Here is a 12,412-nt window from a genome sequence, read left to right as displayed (position 1 = left end):
TTATTATTATTATTATCATTATTATTATTATTATTATTATCATTATCATTATTATTATTATTATTATTATTATTATTATCATTATTATTATTATTATTATTATCATTATCATTATTATTATTATTATTATTATTATTATCATTATTATTATTATTATTATCATTATTATTATTATTATTATTATTATTATTATTATTTATTATTATTTATTATTATTATTATTATTATTATTATTATTATTATTATTATTATAATCCTAATAATTTTTTTCCACTTCTTCCTTTTCTTTTCTTTTCTTCTTCTCTTTCGTTTTTAAAACGTTTGGGTTTCTATTCCTTTGGATGATTAAAGTTGCTTTTTCTTTATTGTTGATTGTATCCCTTTATTCTTCTTTTTCTTCATTTTCATTTTCGTCTTTTTCTTCATCTTCGTCTTTTTCTTCGTCTTCGTTTTCGCCTTCTTCTTCTTCTTCTTCTTCTTCTTCTTCTTCTTCTTTACATCTGGTACTACCAAGTCAGGCTGTCTGAAGATACTGGCTTGCTGACTTAAATCCACCAAACACAAACATTGATTTTATTGTTTTACTTTTCCCTTTGAAAACTCAATCTTGTTCTACAAAGCTAAAATTAATCAACAATAATTTTTCTCTACAAAACAATCAAAACAAACACTATGAATAAATATTTGAAAATATAACCGACTTGAAATATAAAAACTTTTTTTCTAAAAGTACAATATTCGACATTAAACAAACTGAAAGCAGTTGATATATCCGAAAACAAAACAACCAAACCAGTTTTCTTGTTCTTCTTCTTTTTCTTCTTCTTCTTCTTCTTCTTCTTCTTCTTATTATTATTATTATTATTATTATTATTATTATTATTATTATTCGTTTTAAAAATTTCATCCAACCATTTTTGTAATACACATATAAGTGGGTGTGATATAAAGATATGGATATCATGTAATAATATAATAGATAAGTATTTATATTATTATTCGTTGTTGTTGTACTACAGTTTTTTTTATTTTTGTTATTCTCCTTATCCTCCCTTTCCTTCTTCCTTCTCCTCCTCCTCATTTTTAAATATATAAATCCTTGGCTTCGCCTTCATGTAATCTATTTCCCAACATCAAACGAACGTCTTATTTACCCAAGTGAATTGCGGCCGACATGTTTGCGACCATTTCCTCTTTTTCGTTGTTCTGCCGTTTTTATTTATTTATATATTTATTATTATTATTATTATTATTATTATTAGTAGTAGTAGTAGTAGTAGTAGTAGTAGTAGTAGTAGTAGTAGTAGTAGTAGTAGTCCTCACTGGGAGTTTTCACACAGACTCTCATAAGAGAATTCTCGTTTAGAACAGCCTGTGGCGTTCCCTAGAGTCTGAGTGACAACAAGTCTCCCCGGATTTCTAGTACTCACCATTTCTTTCAAGAAACTTTGCAAATTAGTTTACGTTATCGCAATAGCCGTTTACAATTGATTTCTCGTTGGTAGCGATCATTGGTCTTCACTGGAATTTGGATAGCAATAAGCCTCTCCAAGGTTCTAGTTCTCTTAGTATTCATCCAGTGGATATCTGGTTAGTGCTTTCTCTACTCGGTCTTTCCATCCTCTTTGACTCTTCTCAGCTATTTGGCGTCATTCCTTTGTGGGGGGTGAAGGTGATTGGGTAATGGCAAGGGATGAGGGGAGATAGGGGAGGGATAGAGAACTTATAGATATGTATATTCTATGTTCTTGGTTCCATGTAACAATTCTTCATGTTTTGTCTCTGCAGTATTTCGTCTGGTCCGCGCGTGTGGCTCATATTATTATTATTATTATTATTATTATTATTATTATTATTATTATTATTATTATTATTAAGAAGAAAAAGAAGAAGCGTTTAGTTATCGCTACGGGACACTGTCGATCAAAGTATTTTCGTCGGGATTTTCTGCTTTTTTTTTTTTTTTTTTTCATTTTTATTAAAGTCCAGAGGTCATTCGATGATAAGGCTTAACAAATGAACACCGAGATATACAGTTATGGTGGAAATTGAGTAGAAATTGATCATTCACGTTGACAGCTCAACAAGATTTTTTTATGTTGGACTTTAAAATGACCATGTTATAGTCACGGCTGGGCCTATCTTTTGCAAATTTAACACAAAGATAACCCATATGTCTGGCAGTGTTCTTAGATATGTTTTGTACAAAAATTCATTCGATAAATATCGAAAATCGAAAGAATCTGATTCTAAAAATAATATTTCATGCTTATAGATAAAAATGAATTTTTAAAGAAGAATATTTTACGTTACACCGGCCAAGGGAGATAATTGTCAGAAAATCAAGGGAAATTCAATTCTCAGCAAATGGAATTTACGTTTAGATTTAGACGCGGATAGAAAGTGGGGGGGGGGAATTGTTGAGAATGACTGTAGCTAGACAAGTATTGTTATCGTTTTATTTGTATTTATCCTAAACAAGGCATAGTGCCACTGAGACGTAAGGGGCTTGCATGATTAAGGGTCAGATTTTTAAGAAACCTCCAAAATGGAGAGTTGTGCAGCGAGATATTTGTACGATTACATTTATTTATGTTTATTTTTATTTTTTTTTTTTTTTGTATAGTCGGGGAAACAGGGAGCAGGGGCGGGAATTCTAAAGTAAAGCCGTCCAAGGAAAGAAACTATTAAGGTAGAACACCTGGAGACCTCTACAGTGAAGAGATGAGATGTTGCTGTTAGTCGGGTGGCTCGAAATTATTTACGCTGCAGTAAGTTCGTCAGAGCACATTCTATTGAAGCACTTGTAAAACATGCACGTGGACGCAACATTGTGGCGAAGCGATGGGACAAGGGTCGAAGCTTGGTAGACTATGCGGGACATATTACGTTAGAGATATTTTTTACAACCTGTCCAAGAGCGAGAGACATTTTTTTTTTACATAGTTGTTGGTGCAGCAGCCACGACGTATCAACAATACCCCATGCATGAGCGAATGTTGGTTTTATAGTGATATAGGATGTTGGAAGGTGCGAAGAGCTTTCTAACCCGATAGAAAGAAACCTTGTCAGTATCATTTATGTTTTTTATTCCAATTCCACTTGCCTGTAAATGTTACGACAAGAAGTTTAAGCTTTAAATGGCGTTATTGGATACGTCTAAGCAGTTTTTGAACAGGTTCTCTTCGTGTAACAGAGTGCGGGCGCGTGTGTGCAAATTATGAGCCGTTACGTCAAGGAAAAAGGGAAAAACTTTAAAAGGATAGAGAGAGAGAGAAAGAGAGAGAAAGAGTGGCAGAGACAGAGAGACAGAGACAGAAATACAGAGAGAGAGTCGTGGTTCACGTCACATTCGTAACTAGAAGTCGCGCGTGGCCGGAGAATCAGGAATAAAGTTTTTTTTTGTTTGTTTGTTTTTTTGTTTTTTGTTTTTTGGACCCGAAGCAGGAGTTGAAGTTATTTCTTCTTTCCTATTCTTTGTCTCCTTTGCGACTGAGTCTACAACGTATCGGTCCCTGATGTCTACATGTTAACGAGTGTGAATAAACGTGCGCATGACGTTACATCCGTCGCTCCATTCATCGGTGTGTTGCGCTTAAACCCAAGATATCTAATACTTTTTTTTTACTACTGAGTTGAAACTTTGCGTAATTAGTAAAATTGGGTTAAAGGAAACCGTTATTTTATATTAATAAAGGGAAATATTGACTCTCCTATCAATGACACTATGTATATGTGATATATTTTTTAAAAAATCAAGAGGCTATACATCTTCTATTATATAAACTGTTATATGTCTCTATGTCTGTCTGTCGGTCTGTCTGTCTGTGTCTCAGTCGGTCTGCCTGCCTGTCTGTCTGTATGTCTCCATATTTTCAAACTCTATCTCATCCGAAACTAAAAGTCGCAAAGCGGCGCTACGGGCCTCAAATAATTGGATTTTTTACTGGTCGTTCTTTTATGGGTCTTTAGCCGGTTCAAATTGCTTTTAGGGGGTCAAAAATGGGTCAAAATTGAAAAAATCGTTAAACATTTTGTACATTCATCTTAATTTATTTTTAATTTTTAATTTTTAATCGATTTGTATTCGTGCCACGTTGGTACAGTGGTAACGTCACCAGCTTCGAATGCTACAGTTTCGGTTTCGACATTTACCTGATGTTTATACATCAGCGAACAAATAGAATTTGAACAAATTTCACAAGAATTTTTAGAGACTTCCAACAATTCTCGGTTGATGAATATAGACAAAGTTTATCCTTTCTTTAGAGTAATTATGCAGTAAGCAGTAGTATTATATACGTTAAAAGAGGGAAAAAGTTATAGCCCGTTGATTTAGAATAAGTATTTTATCTCAAAATGATGGTTGAATATGGTTAAATTTGTGCTCATTGTCGCATTAAAATACTAGTCCCTATTAATCCCAATAAATCCCTAATTGTACATCAAACCGATACACTAATACTTATTTCGCTGAAAAGTTTATAGAAAATTTTAGTCAGGTTGGCCCTATAGTTTCCTTTAAAAAGTGCAATGGATAGAGAAACTGAACGAAATATAATCTATATAAATAAAAGAGTAGATATATGTATGTCTGTCTGTTTCTTTGTGTGTAAATATTTAACTGATACACTCTTAAACTACTGGTCACATAACACTGAAATTAACAGAGAATAGTAATCATTAGGCTGTGACAACAGCATATTCTTTTCATTGTTTTGACTCTTGAGTATATATCCGTTAATATCTCATGTGTGTTTATATAGACTGATGTGGTGCTCGATTGATTGACTGTGTTTTTCTGTGTCGGGTATATACTTGAGAGTCAAAAGAATGAAAAGAATATGCTGTTGTCACAGCCCTAGTAATCATACACTAAGAATGGTTTACAACGAGTAAAATCTTTGTTTTGGTGGATGAATAATGTGTAAATTGAAATACAAAATGTTGATTTCAGCTTACCGACATATTTGTATTAGTTTGCGCATGTGGTTTAATTTTATGCCTTCTTCATCTGTCTGTCGGGTTAACTCAAACGGTAGAGAACACGATTGAATCACTAAATGTTTTGATTTTGATTCTAGCTGATGGCACCCAACTCTTTTTTTTAAATCAGTACTATATATTAGGTACAATATAATAATCAATAGACAATTGGCTCTGTAATAATAAATACAAAATCTGCATGAATTAAAATATACTTAAGCGTATTTTACGATCGGCAAGGTCGTGCGTCTCCTCCCCCTGCTAGTATAGATTATTATTTTGTAAATTTTAAAAAAATTATTTGATATCCTATTTTTAGGACAGTGGAATCCAATGAGTTGTTTGAAATTGGATTTTCATCATTAAATACGTAGGTTGGATGGTTGCAATTTTGAATGGTTGCAATTTTGAAAGAAGAGTCGTTCATTGTTGCCCTTTATATTAAATATTCTTTGTTTAACGTTTACCTGGTCGCTTCTTTCGTTTAGAAGCGGACATTTCTCTTGAAATCTGTTCTCACATATCCTGTTCTGTTATTCAATCTGAAATCTTTAGGAAAAACACAAGCACCAAAACGTTGTCTTTGTTTTTCCTACATTGTGAAAACGCAATGACAATAAATGAACGCCACGGAGACTTTAAAATCGATACCCCCAAACCTCTAGGGTGATAGAGGAAACCAGCAAATCAGAATTGTGAACCACTGGAGTAAGTGATTCGGGCAATCGATATCGCTGCAAGACATAGAACCAAGTACGGCATGTTCAACTCATATCTATATAATAACTAGCAAGGAGACCAGGATTTAATGAAGATCAACAAATATTCCAGTCTTCCATACTTTCATTGTCATCGAAATCGGTAAAATCGCCTATGTTTTTTTTTATCAAATCGATCGATTGCCTGTTCTAGCTAGGGACCCCACCCCGCAGTGTATCAGAAGGAAACTTCACATGTCTCCTCGCAGTGACTTAGTCCACAATATATTGTAGTCTACATTACACTGTAGAGAACCTACTGTTGATTTTATAAAATTATTTTTATATAATAGCCTGAATTTCATGTTTAAAATTCGAAATTCAAATATCCTGGTTTAACTGTGCTCTAAACAGAAACATTCATTTCAAACGCGCCCTGTCTTATCAAAAAAAACACCTGTTGAATTCATAAATTATTTTTACATTATCTTTTGAATAAAAATAAATGCACAAAAGTCAAGTATCATGGTTCAGTTGTGCTCTAAAAAGAAACATTCATGTCGAACGCGCCTCTGTCTTATAAAATAATTTACAGTTGATTTTATAGGCTGGGCCTTTCTGTTTGTGCGATGATAAAACTTCTGAAATGCACTTGTGATGTTAGGTTGTATAAAAGTGTTAACTTTGTTCAAAATATGACTTCTTTCTGTAATCGAATTTTTTCGATTATCGATTTTCGATACTTGTGAGGGCATTTCGATACAAAGCTTATCTAAGGACACTTCCAAACACATAAAGTATATTTGTGTCTAATTTTTAAAAAATCGGCTCAACCGTTTCCGAGTTCATAGGAAACGAACTCACACACAGACAAAATTCCTTTTATATAATAGAAGAGATATACTAAATAATTTCCTATTCGTACTACGTTATCACCTTTCACACACATTTAAAACGGGGGTAGTGTTTAGTGTCTGATATCGCTAATGTAAAAAAAATACCAATTTTACACATTTTAAAATGAATTGTTCCCAAATAAAGTTATTTCGTCTCATTGATTAAAACAGCACAATTTTAAATAAGCTTAATGTATTTTCTAATTGATTCCTTCTATCCTTTCCCCCTCCATTTCATCAGATTTTTTTTCGCTTAATCGTAATCCTAATCTCGATTTAGCTTTGTTGAGCGAGGTTCAAAACCGATTAACTAGTTCTTTTAGTTTTTTTTTTATATTTTAAGTCATTATGTTTCAAACTAAATACGGTCTGCACATAACCATAACTAAATTTGAAATAAGTACATACGTTTTATTTATTTTTAGAATATTTAGCTGACAATGACAATTTTTACAGAAAAAAAAAACGATATCGATATCACTGTGACACGTGGAAAATGTCGTTCCAAAGGTAAAGTCTCCTATTTTTTAACTCACAAACTAAAACGTTGAAGAGCTACGAAGACGGGAGTGGTACCATTACAGCGAACGACGTTTTGTGCTCCAGAATTTATTTTTCTACATAGTCATAACCATTCTCAATACACTTTTGCCAGCCTCTATTGGTGCCTCGGTCGTAAAAGTCTGGAGAGCTCTCTGTCATTCATATCTCTGTCATTACTACGAAATCGACGAACTCATCTCCTAACTGTGCTAACATCAACTGAATCGGCTTCGTAAACGTTCAATAGGCGCCGATGAATATTGATCGGTTCACGTTTTTTTTTTCTGCATGGATGAATTCAGTTATGCTTCTGACACACGTTCATGACAGGTGTTGCTTTCTTAGAGTCTTAAACCGTCAATATCTGTAATAGAGAAATGAAAATTGCAGGTCATGAATGCATAAGTTCAATTATCATAACAACCGAATTTGCAATCACTTTGAACCATTTAGGCAGAATATAAATAGGAGCCATTACCTCTGGAATGGTCTTCGTATTTTAAACTAATGTGCCATCTTTTATTGACCAATTAAAGATGTTAGCGTAGTATCTGTTCTGTTGTCATGAGACCATCCTCCTGAGCAATCCTCTTCGTATCGTGGATAGTGCAGTATCTGTCTGTTTATCATAATTTCGTTCTCCCAAGGATTATCTTGTCCTTTGGGATGGGAGGTAGTTATACCCTAGCAAAAAATAATAAGTATACAGTTCCATGTGAAAACCAGGGTGACCCCTAATAACTAGAACCTATTAGTCTTTTGCGTGTGAATTGGGTGTACCCAAGTGAAATTGTTTATTTCTTTTTCGCATTGAAAAGTTATTAGAAATGTCGAGTAATGCCAGAGAAAAACGAAACATGGTTATAAGCAAATGATGAAGGTGAAACGAATTGGGGCGTGAGTCTGGTGGTGTGGGGATTGCAAGTCATTCATTTATTGGCTGTGAACCAGTCGACCCACGAAATATAACATCCCTCTTTACTTGCACTCTGTGAGTGAATATCTGACATAATGGATACCGATTCGGCCTATGAGATCGATTATTCTGAGTGTAGATCCCATCCGTGTATTTTACGTGGGCACATGCTTCAATCAGAAAAAAAAAGCAAAAGACTAGCAGCGATTGTTATTACTATATGTTCGTCTCTTTCTGCTCTCAAATTAGGTTTCCTCGTGATCCACTCAAATTCTCACAGCATGCTATCCGACCACATGCTTTATTTCTTTTACGTTTTAAGTCTTCCTTCGGGTGCCCCAACGCATACTATGTCAACACAACTAATACTGTTGGAAAATATATTTATCCGCAATTACTTCTCAGCTACTGGTTAATAGAATAACTTCAATTCATGTATTAGACGAATTGCATTGTTTTTTATGGGGTGAAGGCATTAGATAAATTAAAAAGGTTGATGGGCCATAAAACGAAAACTCTAATGCAAATTTAACTTGATTTTTATTATTTTAATTTATTTCTAAATTATTGTTTTTTTTTGTTTTTGTTTTTTGTTGTTTTTTTTTTTGTTTTTTTTCACACCAAACAAGGCACGGTGCCACTTTGATGTAAAGGGATACTATTTGGGACTAAAGTTTTAATGATAATATGCAGGGAGTTGAGCATCGTGATGTCTGTTAACGTTACACTTGAACTTCTGCGTGTCAGTACAGGCAGGGAAGCAGGAACCCAGGAAGGAATTTCAAAAGTCTAGCAAAGTCAGGAAAGAAACTATTTGGGTAAAAAGGCTTTCCGGCAGTTTCACAGAAAATAGTATCTTGAAAAAGCGGTGTATAATTTTAAATACTCGAGGGTCGATGTAAAAACTTACCTGATGAGACGAATGGGCGAAAACTTATTTAAAAGAATAGCATGTTCTTTGAACCCCACGGATTATCCACCATTTTATTCGTCAAAAGAAACAGCTACTTGCTCCCCTCTCTCTCTCTCTCTCTCTCTCTCTCTCTCTCTCTCTCTCTCTCTCTCTCTCTCTCTCTCTCTCTCTCTCTCTCTCTCTCTTTCCATTACAGATACAGTTATCATGTCTTAAAGTATACACCTTTATCGGGGTTTCTAAATTTTGGGAGATGGGGTTGGTTATTCGTATCATTTTATTTATTCAGACTCCTGCTTTTATCCTCAGTTATTTTTACAACGTTTTGGTTGATGTAACCTCCGACGGAACGAGAACATGCTATAAACGTGGATTAGATAAAGGGTTCCCTTAAATAAATTCCGTGCAGATTCCAAGTTCGACAAAAAGACTCCGGAGTTCGACAGAAAGATTCCCGAGTTCGACAGAAAGATTACCAAGTTCGACAAAATGAAAAAGGTTGGAGGTTACATCAACCGAAATGTTATTAAAATAACACTCAAGATGTCAAAAGAATTCAAATAATACGACTAGTAAATATACTATTGAAATAATTTCGTGTGAAATTAATGAGACAGAGACGACCTGATGTGTATCATAATTTATACGCACGACAGACAAGCACTATTTAACACAATAGCTATTTTATTCCTATTTTTCTTGAATGTCTAAGTTGTCTATTAACATTTGTATTTTGTTTTAATCTTAGACACCCTTGTTGTCGCGGTCGGTCGATGGCAATAAATTCCAGTTCCCACCATATTTTTGGCTTCTGGCAGTTGATCAAGATGGTTTGGTGGCTGAGACAAAATTTAAACCCAACTCTAAACCACACGTCGGTAAGTAGAGACTATATAGAATGTAACAATATACATACCCGCAACGAATATACATGCATGAATATAGCTACATAACACAGACGTAACACAGCACGCACATACAAGTGAAAGACATGAAAACTGACACTCTCGCTTCGCGCACAATTCAGTTCTCCAGTAGAATACATTCGAACCAAAGGGGTTGCGTAATCTGAGTCACTATGTGGACGCAGAACACTTTCACACACACACACACACACACACAAACACACACACATATATATATATATATATATATATATATATATATATTAACAAGGAGACCCGGCGTTGCCCGGGATTGATTGATCAACGAATGTTTTACATTCCCACATTTTTATTGTCATCGAAATCAGTGAAATGGTCCATTTTTCAATCAATTCGATTGATTGCCTACTCTAGTTGGGGACACCGCGGTGCATCGGAAGAAAGCTTCACATGCCTGCCTGTGATGACTTAGTCAACAATACATCGTAGTCTACGTTGAAAACTTACTGTTGATTTTATAAAATTATTCATATATATATATATATATATATATACATATATATATCATCGTCGTCGACGTCGTCGGCCCTACTGTCTCAAAAGCGTAGGCGATCACAGCTCTCTAAATTGTAGAGGCATGGTAACCTCAGGAAGACAAGAAAATACGTCTTTCGATTTTGATTCGGGGGTGTAATTCCCTAGTGAGATAAATACGTTCCCAGATATCAACCTGGATATTTTTACGACTCGGCGAGTACATACCACACCTAGCCGTCTCAAATGGTCACTCATCTGATAGTGGCCAGGCTCACAGTTGCTTAACTTCGGTGATCTGGCGAGAACCCGTGTATCAATATGATTGTGCCGTATATAGCGGCTTGAATTAAAGTTAAAATGAAAAGGTCAAGTATCATTGTTTAATTGTGCTTTAACACGAAACATTTATTTCGAACGCGCCCCAGTTACATCAAAGAACCTACTGTGGATGTTATATGCTGGGCCTTTCTGTTATGCGGTAATAAAACTTCAAATAAAACTTCTCAAATGCATTCGCGATGTTGGGCTTTATAAGGTGTAAACTTTGGTCGAAATCGCCTGTTTCATCTTTTACTGGACTTTTTCGATTATCGCTTATTATTTCGATACAAAACCTATCTAGGAAGACTGTCAGATATATAAAGTACATTTGTGTGAAATTTCATAAAACGTGGCTCAGTCCTTTCTTTTTGTTTTGTTTTGTTTTTGTTTTAATGATATAATATACTTTTATACTTTTGTATAAGTAGCATCGTCTGAAAAGGTCACTAGTTACCTGTAACTGGCTGACCGAAATATGCTCATGAATGTATAGGGACATATAAATGGTAATGTAAAATAAAAAAAATATATATCTTGCCATACTTTGGTATTGAGCACTTTTGTATGAACCTTGTTATATTCATAGGTTGTTTCACATCTGAAAAATATAAACCTGAAATCATATATATATATATATTATTTTTATTTTATTTTATATATATATATATATATATATATATATATATATATATATATATATATATAGTGATGATCATATTTATTGGCACGGTAAAATAAAAGTTAAATTTTGTCTAATAAATTCTAAAAAAGGGATTAAATTAAAGAAAATAACAAAGTATATTATGTATTTTTAACTGGCCTTTCCGATGCAGCAATCGGATTTTAGAAAAAATAAATAACAAAGAAACAACAAACATAATTGCAAAAAACCCTTGTTCAAAATTATTGGCACGATTTATTTAATAATCAATTGTATAGCCTTTGGCCTTGATTACCTTCCTCAGTCGCTTTTCATAGTTTACAACCAAGTTGTTGCACTCTTCAGTAGTAATTTTAGCCCACTCTTCCTGACAATAATCCTCCAATTGAATAAGATTCTTAGGCTTCCTTTGCATTACCCTCAATTTTAATGTTCTCCATAAATTTTCAATTGGATTAAGGTCTGGGCTTTGTGATGGCCACTCCAAAACATTAATATGATTGTCCTCAAGCCATTTCTTAGTCAGTTTAGCCGAATGCTTTGGGTCATTATCTTGCATGAACCACCAACGACGACCAAGTGAGAGCTCTTTAGCAGAGTCTTTCAGGTTTTCATCCAATATTTTAACATAATCTTCCTTTTTTATGCTACCTGTGACCTTAACAAGTCGCCCTGGTCCAGAGGCAGCAAAGGATCCCCAAAACATCAAACTGCCTCCACCGTGCTTCACTGTGGGTATGGTGTTCTTAGGCAGGAAAGCTTCGCCAGATTTTCTGTAAATATAAGACACTTTATTATGGCCAAATAACTCTATTTTCGTTTCGTCAGTCCATAGAACACGTTTCCAGAATGCAACATCTTTATCAATATGACGTTTTGCAAAGGCTAGCCTTGCTTTCAGGTGCATAGGCTTCAATAAGGGAGTCTTTCTCGGACGACATGCTTTTAAACCAGCTCTCTTCAAAACTCTACCAACTGTATGTCGAGATACATTCACTCCAGAGGTGCTCTGTTCATCAACAATCTCCCCAACAGAGATCCTTGGGTTTTGTTTTAC

The 12,412-nt window shown here is 34.3% G+C and overlaps 1 protein-coding gene across 1 annotated transcript in view; it reads left to right on the top strand.

The window, feature by feature from the left end:
* Positions 1-12,412, top strand: part of LOC145299351 (uncharacterized) — a 348,674-nt gene that overhangs the window by 252,024 nt on the left and 84,238 nt on the right. Inside the window, exon 7 of the mRNA XM_080144394.1 lies at positions 9,701-9,830. Within this exon, the coding sequence (XP_080000520.1) occupies positions 9,701-9,830 (130 nt within the window). The remainder of the gene's footprint in view (positions 1-9,700; positions 9,831-12,412) is intronic.

This window comes from Euprymna scolopes, chromosome 2 (assembly GCF_053919585.1).
Source record: "Euprymna scolopes isolate OS-2025 chromosome 2, ASM5391958v1, whole genome shotgun sequence".
Taxonomy (NCBI): domain Eukaryota; kingdom Metazoa; phylum Mollusca; class Cephalopoda; order Sepiida; family Sepiolidae; genus Euprymna; species Euprymna scolopes.
The sequence above is the reverse complement of the archived record's forward strand: the minus strand, read 5'-3'. Positions and strand labels throughout refer to the sequence as shown.